Raw genomic sequence first — 13,598 nt, 5'->3', positions numbered from 1 at the left:
TTCGACGAACCAGACACCCTTCTCACCTCCTGCAATTAGCAGTTTCCGAGCAATGAAATAATTTTCCATTCCACTGCGGAGAAAGGAGCGGTCATCCTCAGGCCAACAGAGAGCCATTCACCCAGCAGCAGATGCTGCTGCTGCACACGGCTCAGCGTTCCTGAACACACCTTCTGCTTAGAGGCGCAATAGCCGCTGCAAAGTAAGCACATCATTGTTCCAGTGGTGCTGAACAGTAGTAGAATCCATTCATACGACGTCACCTCGTTTAGCCTGAACATTTGTGCAACTATCTGCTACGGGGGTCCAGTTGTTCTTTGCACGCAATACAAATCTATGTTGGAGCGAACAGGAAAATAACACTGAAAACTAGGGATGTTCGATATTGGCTTTTTTACCGATACCGATATACCGATATTGTCCAACTCTTAATTTCCGATACCGATATCAACCGATACCGATATATGCATTATAATAATTTTTTTTTAACCGATAAGATATTTTCCGATATCACATTTGAATGCCAATATCGGACATCCCTACGGACATCCCTATTGAAAACAGATAGTGAGACTCTGGAGATTTTACGCCAACGCCACGTTCCTCAGACAGACCACCAGCTCCTATTGCTCCTAACATCCGTCTTCCTCTTCTGTACTGTTTTCTTTATTAGACAGAAGGAGGCTTGTATCTCTACCCCTCTTCTCTCCCTTTCTCAACACTAGCCAGGCCTTTCTGTTAGTGATGCACCGATGTGAAAATTGTGGCCGATACCGATAACCGATATTAATATTGCTGTTCTGGCCGATACCGATATTTACCGATGTCGATATCTCTGTATAGAAAACACTTTTTTATGATAATCAAATAAAGAGCTATTTTCCAAAACGCATTTATTTTTAACTTCAGAAATGACTGATATTTTGAAACTATTTAAGGCCAAAACATGTAAAAAGAAAAAAAGATTAAAAAAAAGTATTTTTTATTTTTATTTTTAAATATCGGCCCTATCTTGATATCGGACCGATACCGATGTGTACAAAAACTGCCATATCGGCCGATATTATATCGGCGGCCGATATATCGTGCATCACTACTTTCTGTAGATGAGGAAATGTGATATAGTCTGACTGGAGCTACAGCCCCTCACCTCTCGTACTCAGACACGCGAGATGCTTTTAATCCGATAGCAGAGTTGCTACTTCAAGAGTTAGGTCTGTAAATTTGAAACAAATCAGTACCGGTTTTCTACAGAATGGTAAATGACATGTTTTGACATTTCTTGCCCTTTACACGACATGTATGCAAGGCAGCCGCTATAAAATGGCAGTCTGGCTCATGGACAAACAAACAAATAAAAACACCTCCACAACATATTAAACGGCACAGCTCGTAATACACACTGTAAATGGGACTCAATGCACACTAGCATGCAAACAGACATTACTCCCACCAGCAAAAATCTGTAGTAGGCCGTAGTACTGCTGTTACTACCATTACTGCTATGCTATTACTACTACAACTATTATTACTACTACTACTACTACTACTACTACTACTACTACTACTACTACTACTACTACTACTACTACTACTACTACTACTACTATTACTGCTATGCTATTACTACTACAACTATTATTACTATTACTACTACTACTATTACTACTACTACTACTATTACTGCTATGCTATTACTACTACAACTATTATTACTACTACTACTACTACTACTACTACTACTACTACTACTACTACTACTACTAGTCTACTACTACTACTACTATTACTACTGCTACTTCTATTACTGCTATGCTATTACTACTACTACTATTACTACTACTACTACTACTACTACTACTACTATTACTGCTATGCTATTACTACTACAACTATTATTACTACTACTGCTACTACTACTATTACTGCTACTACTATTACTGCTACTACTATTACTATTACTATTACTATTACTACTACTACTACTACTACTACTACTACTACTACTACTACTACTACTACTACTACTACTACTACTACTACTACTACTACACTCCAGTGCATTATGGGTAAAGGAGGAGTAAAGGGCAACAAGCCCATCTGTCTGCTCAGAGAGCTATGATAGCACGGGAGGAGGCGGGGCCGGAGCAGGCATCAGTTTGATGGACATCATAAGGGGCCAGTTAACGAGATTCTTCTCCTACACAGAGAGTAATCAGTACTGTGCCTGCAATTAACATTACTCCTCCCTTTTAATGATTCAATACCTCGCACCGTTGACATTTCTGGTGTGATTAGCATTGGTTAGATTAGCGCTAGCGCTGTGCGATGTGAGAGAAATAAAAAGCATATATCACGGTATTCAAAATTGCGTTATCATATTGGTAATGCATGGTAATGGGAAGTGTGATACAATCAATTGAAAGTGTAATTTTCACCTGACATTCGCAGACACTCAGAAATCATTTTGTGAGAAATCAGACATTGATTTAAAAACAGCAAAAATGTGTATTGCAATTCTCTCTCTAAAAATAAAAAATAAAAAATACAATATCACAGTAGCACTGGTATAAATCTGACACAAGTGGGCGAGTGACATGTGAGAGGAACCTCTGTGGCGAAACAACAAAAGGATATCATTCCAGAACCAGTAGAACCAGGTGATGTACATCCAGAACTTAGTGGCCAGGTAGATGCCCAGAGGAAGAGCACTGTGCATGGAGTGGTCAAAGAAAGCCCTGGGGAGGGAGGGAGAGGGAGACAGAGAGAAAAAGAGAGAGAAAGAAAGTGAGAAAAAGAGAGAGAAAGAAAGTGAGAAAAAGAGAGACAGTGAGAGAGAGACAGAGAGACAGCGAGACAGAGACAGAGACAGAGAGAGAGAGAGAGGTTAGGATTATGCATTCAGTACAAGATCTCCAGCAGGAGTCCAGATGGAGGTGTGTCAACAGTCACATGTCTTTGATCCAAAATATCGGAAAGAAAAAACATATCCTGCTGACGGGTCTCTGCGCTGAGTCCACAGCAACAGTTATCAGGACTGTTTCTAAACCGTCTAAAGAATGCCAGCAATGTCTATATCATCTACACACACTGCCCTGAATTAGGGAGTGTATGTTGGTGCCATGAGAGGTTTAGTGAAGGGTACAGCAGGCCTGTTCTGCAGGTCCAGATGGCAGAGATAATGTACTGGATGTGGGGGATACGGGGTGTGTGTGTGTGTGTGTGTGTATTATTTCATGGCAGGGAATGTGTCAGCATGTGTGCGTTCACCTGTGACATACTTGGAAAGGTGCTTATTTGTATTGCTAGGATAACATTACGGGGAATGCATGTACATAAGATAGATGGATAAGATAATCTTGGGTAGTACAAAACTACATGGCCATGGTTTGCAAAAAATAACATACAAATGTATATATAATAAAGAATAAAAAAAACATCGACAGTAAACTAAGTGAAAATGAGGTAGAAACAAAGGTTTACGCACAGGAATTCATATTTATACATACTGACATATGTAAATTGAAGATGTCTACAGATATAAGCAGGGTTATGTAGCAGGCCTGTGCTCATTTCACTTTCAATTAAATCAATTCAGGGAGTGGGGCTTCTCTCAAATCTTGAAATATTGAAACATTTAGTTATGTCACATCCAACCTATTGAGAAATAACTGGGAATGAATCCTCTACTATTACCAAATCAAATACATTTCATTCTTAGAATTTGAATGGACTTAATTGAAAGTGAATCGTGCACAACCCTGTTATGTACACAGTGTTAGGGCTGGACGATTAATCGAGTTTCAAATTACGATTTGAGCTTCTCACGACCATGAAAACGAGATATCTTGTGTTGTAAATGCAGCGCACCCTTCCTTCACAGCGGTGCGCTCCGCTGCATCGAGCAGCCCTAACACAGTGTCTATGGTATGTGCGTGTGTGCATATTAGTGCACTGCAACCCTGCCCGAGCCCGACGGGGCCCTACCCGACCCGACGGGTTCGGGCTGGGTAGGGCTTTGTTTTTAAATAAATAATTCGGGCTCGGCCGGGCAGCGCCCTCTTTTTCTTTTTTTTATTGCGTGCTCGCTATACTCATGTAACTAGGGTTATAGGATAACCTTAAGTTTCTGTTTCATTTTTGCGTAACGTAGTGCTGTCATCAGAGAGTGAAAGCCTCGTGTCTGAGGAGTCAAGATGTATATGTTAACAGATAAAATAGTCAAGGGAAAGTTGCATTTTTGGAAACATTTGGATGTAATTACCGCAGCCTGCAGGGAGAACTCGAGGGGAGTAGAACAGTGATGAAGCCCTCAGGTGGATGATGAACAAATGAACCGGACCGAAGTGGCATAGGTTGAAGTTGGAATATAGCCAGTTGGCGAACATTTTAATTTGTTCTTGGATGTATGTAGCCGGTTGGCGAAGTTTTGTTAACGTTGTTCAACGCGTTGCTGACATCAACAGCGAAGTGGTGAGTCTGATTATTATTATTTGCTGGTGTGGGGTCGCTGCTGCCCTGTTCTGTTGCGCTTTAATTATATAAATGTTGCTCTGCTCGAAATCTGATTTCTGTTTTCTGTTTGTTTGTATAGTGACTGAGTAGGCTATTGTGTCGTGTGTGTGTGTCAAAGAAGATTCCATATAGCCTTCAATACGTTTTACAAGGCTGCCGTGTGAGTCAGTCTAAGCGAGCACTGGGAAATAGAGGCCTTTGCGAAACAGGCTATAGAATGCTTGTTAGTTTTCAGCGTGATATGTGTTATTTAGTTAGACCTATTGGACATTTTCGTTTTTGTTTATTTATTAAGTTAATATATAAACAGTGTTTCGAATATTTAAAACAAAAATAATTTAATATTTGGCTATATAATTAATGCTTCTTTAGTTTTCACTATCTGTTATTTAGGTAGACCTATTGAACATTTTCGTTTGTTTATTTATTAAGTTCATATAAAACCGTGTTTCGAATATTTAAAACAAATACAAATAAAGAATTAATTTTAAGTCTAATATATATATTTTTTTAAATGGGTTTTCATTTTGTTTTAACACATCCCACACCGGAAACGGCTTACGACGTGTTTCAAGTTCATGCGAATTCTGCCAATCCACGGCGTACGACGTTGTTGAGATCATATTTAATTTTTTCGCCATGTTATTCATAATTCCCTCACGGAGCCTCGTCTGATGTAGTGGGAGCATGCACAACTCTACAACGCTTCAATACTGCCGCCTGGTGGATGATCGGCGAGTTGCCAAACCGGAAATGGACGAGTCAATCTCGGTGCGTCTGGGAAATGCGTCCGGCACTCGCATATTGTTGCGGGACTGTATACACACGTCCGTGTGTAGCGATTGCTGCCATAACGCAATAATCGATACGATTTGGCAGTTTATTATGATTATACAAACCGGAAATGGATTTAGGAGATCGCCGTCAAATAAGTGGGATCTTTTTCCTCCAGTCTCATCGTCGAACGGTAAGAGGACACTGACGTCATTTTTAGCGCGTTTGTTTATTATTATCCATGCAAACTGCTCTGATCAATATATCACCCATACTACATAAAGCATTTACTGACGATCACGGAATTATAAACGACCCCCCCCCCCCATTCATCCGCGCATGATCAGTCATAACGTTTAGGATCATGTACAGTTGACATTTTTTATATAGCGTGTATCGCCAACAAACGGCATTTGATCATCTATATGCGTTTATGCCTATATCTCACGTTCTAGGAATTACTGCAGAAAACGATAAAAATATATTTATATTCTAGACGGTATTTACGTATGAATCTATGAATGAAAAAGTAAAACGTTCCTACATCCTGAACGATAGATAATCGATGTTGAATGGGACATAGTAATGTCAATTTAGCAATACAATTTAAAAAGTTATAGCCCTGCAAAGAAGGTCTTACAGTGCTGGCAGAGAGTGGTATAAGATGCTCAAATTGCGTGGCAGGGAATGTGTTAACACTTTGGGTGCCATGGGTTAAATTCATTATATACCATAGGTTGCCGGCTCTATTTGTCTATGGAGAAGTACCCCTTCTTTGCATGGCTATAACTTTTTAAATTCTATTGCTACATTGCCATTATTAGGGCCCATTCAAAGTCCTATATGTATTGTTCATTTTGTAGCAACGTTAAACTTTTTCATTCACATATTCATAGTAAAGTATGGTCTAATCTATAAGTATGTTTTCATCTCTTTCTGCAGCTTTCTCCAGAACGTGATATATAGCCCCAAATGCATTATATTGATGATGAAATACAGTTTGATGGCAATCGGGCCGATATAAAAAATTTCAATTGGACGTACTTCTAGAATGATCTACGTATGATCTGATGATGACCGGATGGGCGGGGGATCGTTTATAATTCCGTGGGCAGCGTTATATCATTCATCTAGTGTGGGTGATATGTTCATCATAACAGTTTATATGGAATACGATCAAAAATAACGCTGAATCTTACCGTATCCTCCTCGCGCCGTTGGGCGATGAGCGTGGAACAGTCATTTACCTATTAGGCAGGGGAACTATGTGAGAATGCTGTTCATCGACTACAGCTCAGCATTCAATACCATAGTCCCCTCCAAACTCATAGCCAAGCTCAGGGACCTGGGCTTGAACTATGACCTGTGCCAGTGGGTCTTGGACTTCCTGACGGGCAGACCCCAGGTGGTAAGAGCCGGCAACTGCACCTCCTCATCCATCACGCTCAACATAGGGGCCCCCCAGGGCTGTGTTCTGAGCCCCCTCCTCTACTCCCTGTACACACATGACTGCGTAGCACAGCGGAACAACAACACCATCATCAAATTTGCTGATGACACAGTAGTGGTGGGCCTGATCTCTGCCAACGACGAAAGGGCCTACCTGGAAGAGGTAGAGAACCTGTCACAGTGGTGTCAGGAGAACTGCCTCTCCCTGAACGTCAGCAAAACAAAAGAGATGATTGTGGACTTCAGGAGGTCGGGGGTCAAGGACTACAGCCCCCTCAGCATCGACGGGGCACCGGTTGAGAGAGTGAACAGTTTCAAGTACCTCGGAGCCCACATATCCGAGGACTTGACATGGACCACACACATTGACAGTGTTGTGAAGAAGGCACGACAACGCCTCTACTTCCTCAGGCGCCTAAGGAAGTTCCAAGTCAGTCAGAAGATCCTTAGGAACTTCTACTCATGTACAATAGAGAGCATCCTGACCGGCAACATCACCTCCTGGTTTGGGAATAGCACTGCACAAGACCGTAGCAGACTACAAAGAGTGACACGTTCAGCCGAACGCACAATTGGAGGGGGGCTTCCCACCCTCCAGAACATTTACAACAAGCGGTGCAAGGGGAAGGCTAAGAGAATTATTAAGGACTCGAGCCACCCGAACAACTGCCTCTTTGAACTGCTGCGGTCAGGCAAGCGATACCGGAGTCTTAAGGCGAGCACAGAAAGACTCAGAAGAAGCTTCTATCCCCAGGCCATCAGGCTGCTAAACGAACAATAATCGCTAAACGAACAATAATCACTATGCAACAACCATCAAATGCACACAGCACACATACCCACACGCACACACTCACTCAAACAAACAACACACTGCAGCACCCACTCTCCACACTTTAGATCACACAAACACACTTACACTTTATATTTATTGATAAAGGATTTGCACTACAACTCGTACACCTACTGTGAATTGTACCTAAATTGCACCTCGTCCCATTTCTCCATTTCTGCCTTGCACTATATAGTATTGTATATTAGTACACTGCACAGTATTGTATATTGTATGGTAACTACGTCTATTCTGCATCGAACATTGTACATATGTCTAAACTGAACACTGTGACCTCTTTTTTTTACTTCTAATTTTACTATGTTTTTATTTCATACTTATCTTGTCTTGCACAGTCTCTGGAGCGCAACAGTAAGAAGCATTTTGTACAAAAGTATTCTGTACTTCTGTATGACAACTATTAAAGAAACTTGAGATTGAATGGTATGTAGAAATATCGGGTCCATTTCCAGCTTGTATAATAGTATATATGTCCAAATCATGTTGTTTATCGAGTTATTGGCAATCGATCGCTATGTATTGTGTCGAGATCGAGTCCCGTGAGCCAAACAGAGTGCCCGGAAGTAATATGGTCGACCAGCACAACCTCCATAGCACTTCCTGTTTGGCGATTGCGCCGATCGGCCGCCAGATGGCGCTCCTGAACCGCCAGAGAGCTCAGTGGGTCCTCCTGGTGGATCTCAGGCCAGCGGAGAGGAAATATGAATCCGATCGCAGATTTTTGAAATATTGATATAAGGACGCTGTACAGCGTCCTCCGGCAACTTGAGCATGGCCGGGAATGACGCTCTAAAGCGTTTTCCGGCAGTCAAAGTGTTAATGTATTTTAATGTCAATTTTTTTATTTACCTATAGTCCATTCATGCTGAGTGAATCAGTTCCTCCAGCCACATTTGTGTATATTTGTTTTGGGGGGGAATTAACTGAATGTATCGAATAGCATCGAATCGTGGTCAAATGAAGATATTTCATGATGCATTGAATCGTTGCCTGAAGAATCATAATCGAATCGTTGTGAGGTCGCATCGTTACACCCCTAGTGCATTATATGTGTTGCGTTGGTTTGGGACCTACTTGGACAGGAACTGCACGGAGATCCAGACGCCGGCATACATAAGGGCTTTGACCAGCCAGGAATCGATGTCCAGGTCGGCGATGAAGCCCACCAGCCAGATGACCAGGAAGGGGGTCCCCAACATCACCTTCTGCCTGAACTCCTGCACGGGGAGAGAGGGAGAGAGGAGGGAGAGAGGAGGGAGAGAAGAGGGAGAGAGGAGGGAGAGAAGAGGGAGAGAGGAGGGAGAGAAGAGGGATAGTGGAGAGAGAGAGGAGGGAGAGTGGAGGGAGAGAGGAGGGAGAGAAGAGGGAGATAGGAGGGAGAGAGGAGGGAGAGAGGAGGGAGAGAAGAGGGAGAGAGGAGGGAGAGAAGAGGGAGAGAGGAGGGAGAGAAGAGGGAGAGAAGAGGGAGAGAGGAGGGAGAGAGGAGGGAGAGAAGAGGGAGAGAGGAGGGAGAGAAGAGGGCGGACGCATTGGACCGAGGAGAGGTGGAGGAGGGATGGTCAGGACAGGTGGTTAAAACGGAAAGGAGAGATTGAGGAAACGGCTCGAGGATATATATATATTTTTTTAGGTAAAAGACAAACCTTTAACTGGAAAGGGGGAAAAGGGGGAGGGAAGTGCACAAAAATGATATCAATCAATCTTTATTTTCCTACATTAACCCTTTCACTGCCACACGACAGCCGGTTAAGCCCTTTACTATCACACAACCGATGGCGATGCTCCATCATTAGCATCATTAGCTCCACGGATGCGGAGCTAATGATGGAGCATCACAGTCGGTTGTGTGATAGTAAAGGGTTAACCGGCTGTCGTGTGGCAGTGAAAGGGTTAACCTTCGGTCGTGTGGCAGTGAAAGGGTTCAAATGCAATGCAATGCGCAAACCTATCTGAATCCACGTCCATGAATAAAGTTTTACTTGCCAAAAGAAAGAAAGACTAAAGAAAGAAAGGATTCCTGCAGGGTTCAACAAGTAAAATGTTTGGACTTTTTAAGACCAATTTGAATAGACAAAAAAGTATGACGGAAAATTACTATTAAGTACCGGTAATTCCATGCGAACTGATACGGCTATTACCGTACAGCTTAATTTTGCAGCCTGGACATTTCCCCTAATGTCACAACATAGACGTAACCTCTTAATCAAATACATTTTGAATCAAAATCAAATTCAAGACCTTTTAAAGCCTAATATTCTTATTATATTTAAGACTTTTTAAGACCCCGTGGGAACCCTGGAAAGAAAGTAAGAAAGAAGGACAAAACATTATTTGAAGAAAGTGAGTTCAGGGAAATATCTTTATTCATGGACAGCGATTACTCCTGCAGTCAGTCGCCAGCATGTTTGAGGAATGGCAGAGCTGTGCACAGGACAGAGCCTAGACCTAGTCTACAGACCAACACCTCAGTCTAAGTTAGCTTGTGCTCAGAACTACAAGGAGCTCCTTCCATCATCTACGCACGGAGCGTTGCGTCGTCTATCTGTGCACAGGAAGCAGACTCTCTAATTGAAAGCTAGTCAGACTACATTCTATATGTACCTTGATCAACTAAACACGTCCAGCAGAGGAGTCGAAACACAAACAAGATAACAAGTGTTAAAAACAAACAAATGGAAACAGTCATATTATAATATCACGATATTGTGATTTATTAACTTTTCTCAACTACAATGTATGTCCCCAACGAAAAACTTTAACATCGGCAATAGAAATATATATACATCATCCGTTTTTATCTAATAAGATAATGTTTTCATTCTGTTCACCCCATTCGAATAATTTTTATTCTAGTAAAATGTGATTGTCAAGCAAAAGTTTGTATGAATTATTATATATTTTTTCCGATACTTGGCATCACTGTATCGATATAATATCAGCAGCACGCAAAATATCACAATACACTGCTGTCCCACCCCCATAAAGTAGAACGGCTCCAGTGCTCCCGATTCCACAATATACACACAGGCTATTTGACATTGCCGTGAAATACAACGTTTCCATGTTTGAAAGCAAGCCCCATAGCCTCCTGTCAGGCTCTCTCCGATTAGGTCCTTGACACAAACAGCTGGCTCTGGACGCGAGGTAATCACTACCTCGGACACGCAACCGCTGGCAGTCAAGGAGGGCCAGGGGGGGGGAATGGGGGGAGTGTCAGACCCGGACGTGTCAACGAGAAAGCTGCAATTAAGTCTCGAGGGGCTGCCCTTAGCACGTCTCAATGTCAGCGCCGAGAGAGGGTGGCAGAAGGTGCGCGTCGTACAGAAAAAATAAAAACAATCTCGCCACCTTGGCTCCGTTTGTGCATGTGAGGGGGCATACTCACTGGCAGGGCGACATGTCGGACGCGTGAGCCTTACTAACCATATGTTTTAAAGTCAGGACGCCGGTATTATTTAGTTTGTGACAGAAGTGGTTTATGGGATACTGCTTGATGAAGGGCTTTTGAGAGTGCAAGCTAATCTGCTAGGGATGCCCCGGTCACGTTTTTTGCCACCGATACCGATCACTGATCGTCTATGAGCCATATCGGCCTAGCATGATAGCTAATTAGCCAATGTTCAGCTGCAAAAACTAATAATGTCAATTATGTTATAAGACATTGATATCAGGAGCTATCTGTAGCTACTGCTAGCCGGCTAGATGACGTTAGACAATGCATCATGTATTAAAATAAAGTGAACTATTTAGCTCACTAACGTGAGCTACCTAGCTAACGGAGGTTTCATGCTGGTGCATCCCTATCATTCTTAAACTGAAATGCGCATCAGGAGCTATCAGTAGCTAGCCAGTTAGACAACGCCTCATCATGTATTAAACTAAAGTGAATAGTTGACTGTGTAGTTTTGTTTAAACAGTAACGCTGGCTCGGTAGCTAACGTTAGCTCACGAGCGATAGCTAGTTAGCCAACGCTAGCCAGCGCTTGCGAAACCGAATGCCAAACTGTCACGTTGATAGCAGGAGCCATCAGTAACTAGATAACATTATAGACAACGCCTCATGTATTAAACAAAAGTGAATAGATGACTGGGCCATTTTGTTTAATGCTTCAGTTATGTTGAAAGAGGAGCTCTGCGGTGCTCATGCACTCGACTCTTGTCGAAGGGTTTGTTTGTTGACATGAGATGGGTCTGGGAGGGGGAGAAGGAGGAGGAGGAGGGGCAAGACGTGCAGCAGCAGAGTGTGGCTGTGAGCGAGTGAGAACTCCGCAGGGAATTGGATCATGTTTTCCGTGTCATCGATCGGTTTGCACGATCGGCGAAATTAAAGCATTATCGGAATTCACCGATCTCATATTTATACTGAATATCGGCCAATACCGATCGCTGGCCGATCGATCGGGGCATCCCTAGAATTGACCACTGTGTGTCTTGTGTGTGTGTGTGCGTGTGTGTGCTTGAGTGAGTGAGTGAGTTAAGGCTGTCCCCAAAGCCTGTTTTTGGGATTCGAACTTCGTCAGGGTTTTTCGAACGGACGTTCGAACCTTCATTTTTAATTCATTATAAATATCCTGAAACTAAATCCTCAATTTGAATAAAGTGATTAATCTGATTAAATGAGTTTTTATTTTTTATTTTATTAGGTCAACTTTCTTTAACAGTTTGAATGCCACTCACAGCTTTTCTCGGGTTTACCCCCCGACCGTTGAATGCCACGTCACGAGAATACTCTGGGTTTTTATTTTTTTATTAGCGTTCTGAAATCATATTGCATCAAGCGAGCCTACCGTTGGATATCCAGGCACCGCCGGCGCTCAGATGTGAAAAAAGCACCCCCTATTGTCTCCCAGATGGTAAATCACCCTTTTGGATTGGACTCAATGAAAGGGAATGGGAGAAAGGATTTCTCACTCCACATTTTACTTCTCACTGATGTAACCGGGGTCTACCAGAGTTCATTCTGGAGCCTTGGTGCCGCGGCGAATATGTGTTTTACTGTATACATGATGGATCAATCAAATGAGCGATTTTTTCGAATGGCGATCGGAAATTGGAATAAACCATTTGGATACCATCTGACCTCAGTGAATCTATGTTATCAGTCTTAGGATAATCAGACTCGTTTTCACGGATATATAAGCGTTTCCCATATATGTGATATGGCTGTTTTTGACTGTAAAAGCCATCAGGAAATAAGAGCAGCGATTATCAGCGCACGGCACGAGCGTGCGTGCGCACACATATACTATCGATCATCTAGCGTTTATTTGAAAACGATTCATAAATAGGCCGACAAATGACAACGTTTTGGAATATTCCAGTAAAAGACGATTATCATAGAATGGGTTGTTTTTTCCGCGAAAACTAGTGATTTTCAAAATGCTATCAAACGGAAATGAAGCGATAAAAAAACAATCTGCCTCGACAATGTTGACTGGAAAATGAGTCTTTGATAAGCGACGGGCAGATTAGACACATAGCCATAATTTAAAACATAGATTAGGCGATATTAAGTTAACATTGGAGTGGATGGTGGCATTCAAGGGGGTAAAAAGGAAAACATGGCTGGCAATCAAAGTGTTAATGAATATAACTCATCAGTTTTAATACTATAATATTAGTGTAGCCTAATCTTTATCTGCAACTGTGAAGAAAACCCCCATTGGTTTAAACAGAAAATAGACACATAAAATATATATATATAAAAAATTTATTAAAAATAAAAAATTCAAATGTTGATTTAGAATTCGAATGCCAACGTAACGAACGAAGGTCCGAACGTTCGAGCTCAGCCCTATGTGTCTTGTGTGTGTGTGTGTGTGAGAGAGTGTCCCCCTACCTTGTCTATCTTGAGTCTCTTCAGGTAGGACGGGCTGTCGTAGCCCTTAGCCTGCCGCGCCTCCTGTAAGTGGTTGATCATCCAGACGTTCTTCCTCTGCTTGGCCAGGTCTAGCGGCGTCTCACCCTACACAAGCCACAAATCACATTCAAATCGCATCATTACCTC

General features: G+C 42.3%; 1 protein-coding gene across 1 annotated transcript in view; it reads right to left on the bottom strand.

Annotated features, from left to right (window-relative positions):
* LOC311223743 (palmitoyltransferase ZDHHC17-like) overlaps positions 1–13,598 on the bottom strand; it is a gene marked incomplete at both ends in the record, with an annotated part of 67,987 nt that overhangs the window by 12,394 nt on the left and 41,995 nt on the right. Inside the window, 3 exons of the mRNA XM_084308515.1 lie at positions 2,638–2,738; positions 8,666–8,808; positions 13,431–13,556. Coding sequence (XP_084164641.1) covers positions 2,638–2,738; positions 8,666–8,808; positions 13,431–13,556 — 370 coding nt within the window. The remainder of the gene's footprint in view (positions 1–2,637; positions 2,739–8,665; positions 8,809–13,430; positions 13,557–13,598) is intronic.

The sequence above is a fragment of the Notolepis coatsorum genome (assembly GCF_963971535.1).
Source record: "Notolepis coatsorum genome assembly, chromosome: 2".
In the NCBI taxonomy this organism is placed as follows: Eukaryota; Metazoa; Chordata; class Actinopteri; order Aulopiformes; family Paralepididae; genus Notolepis; species Notolepis coatsorum.
The sequence above is the reverse complement of the archived record's forward strand: the minus strand, read 5'-3'. Positions and strand labels throughout refer to the sequence as shown.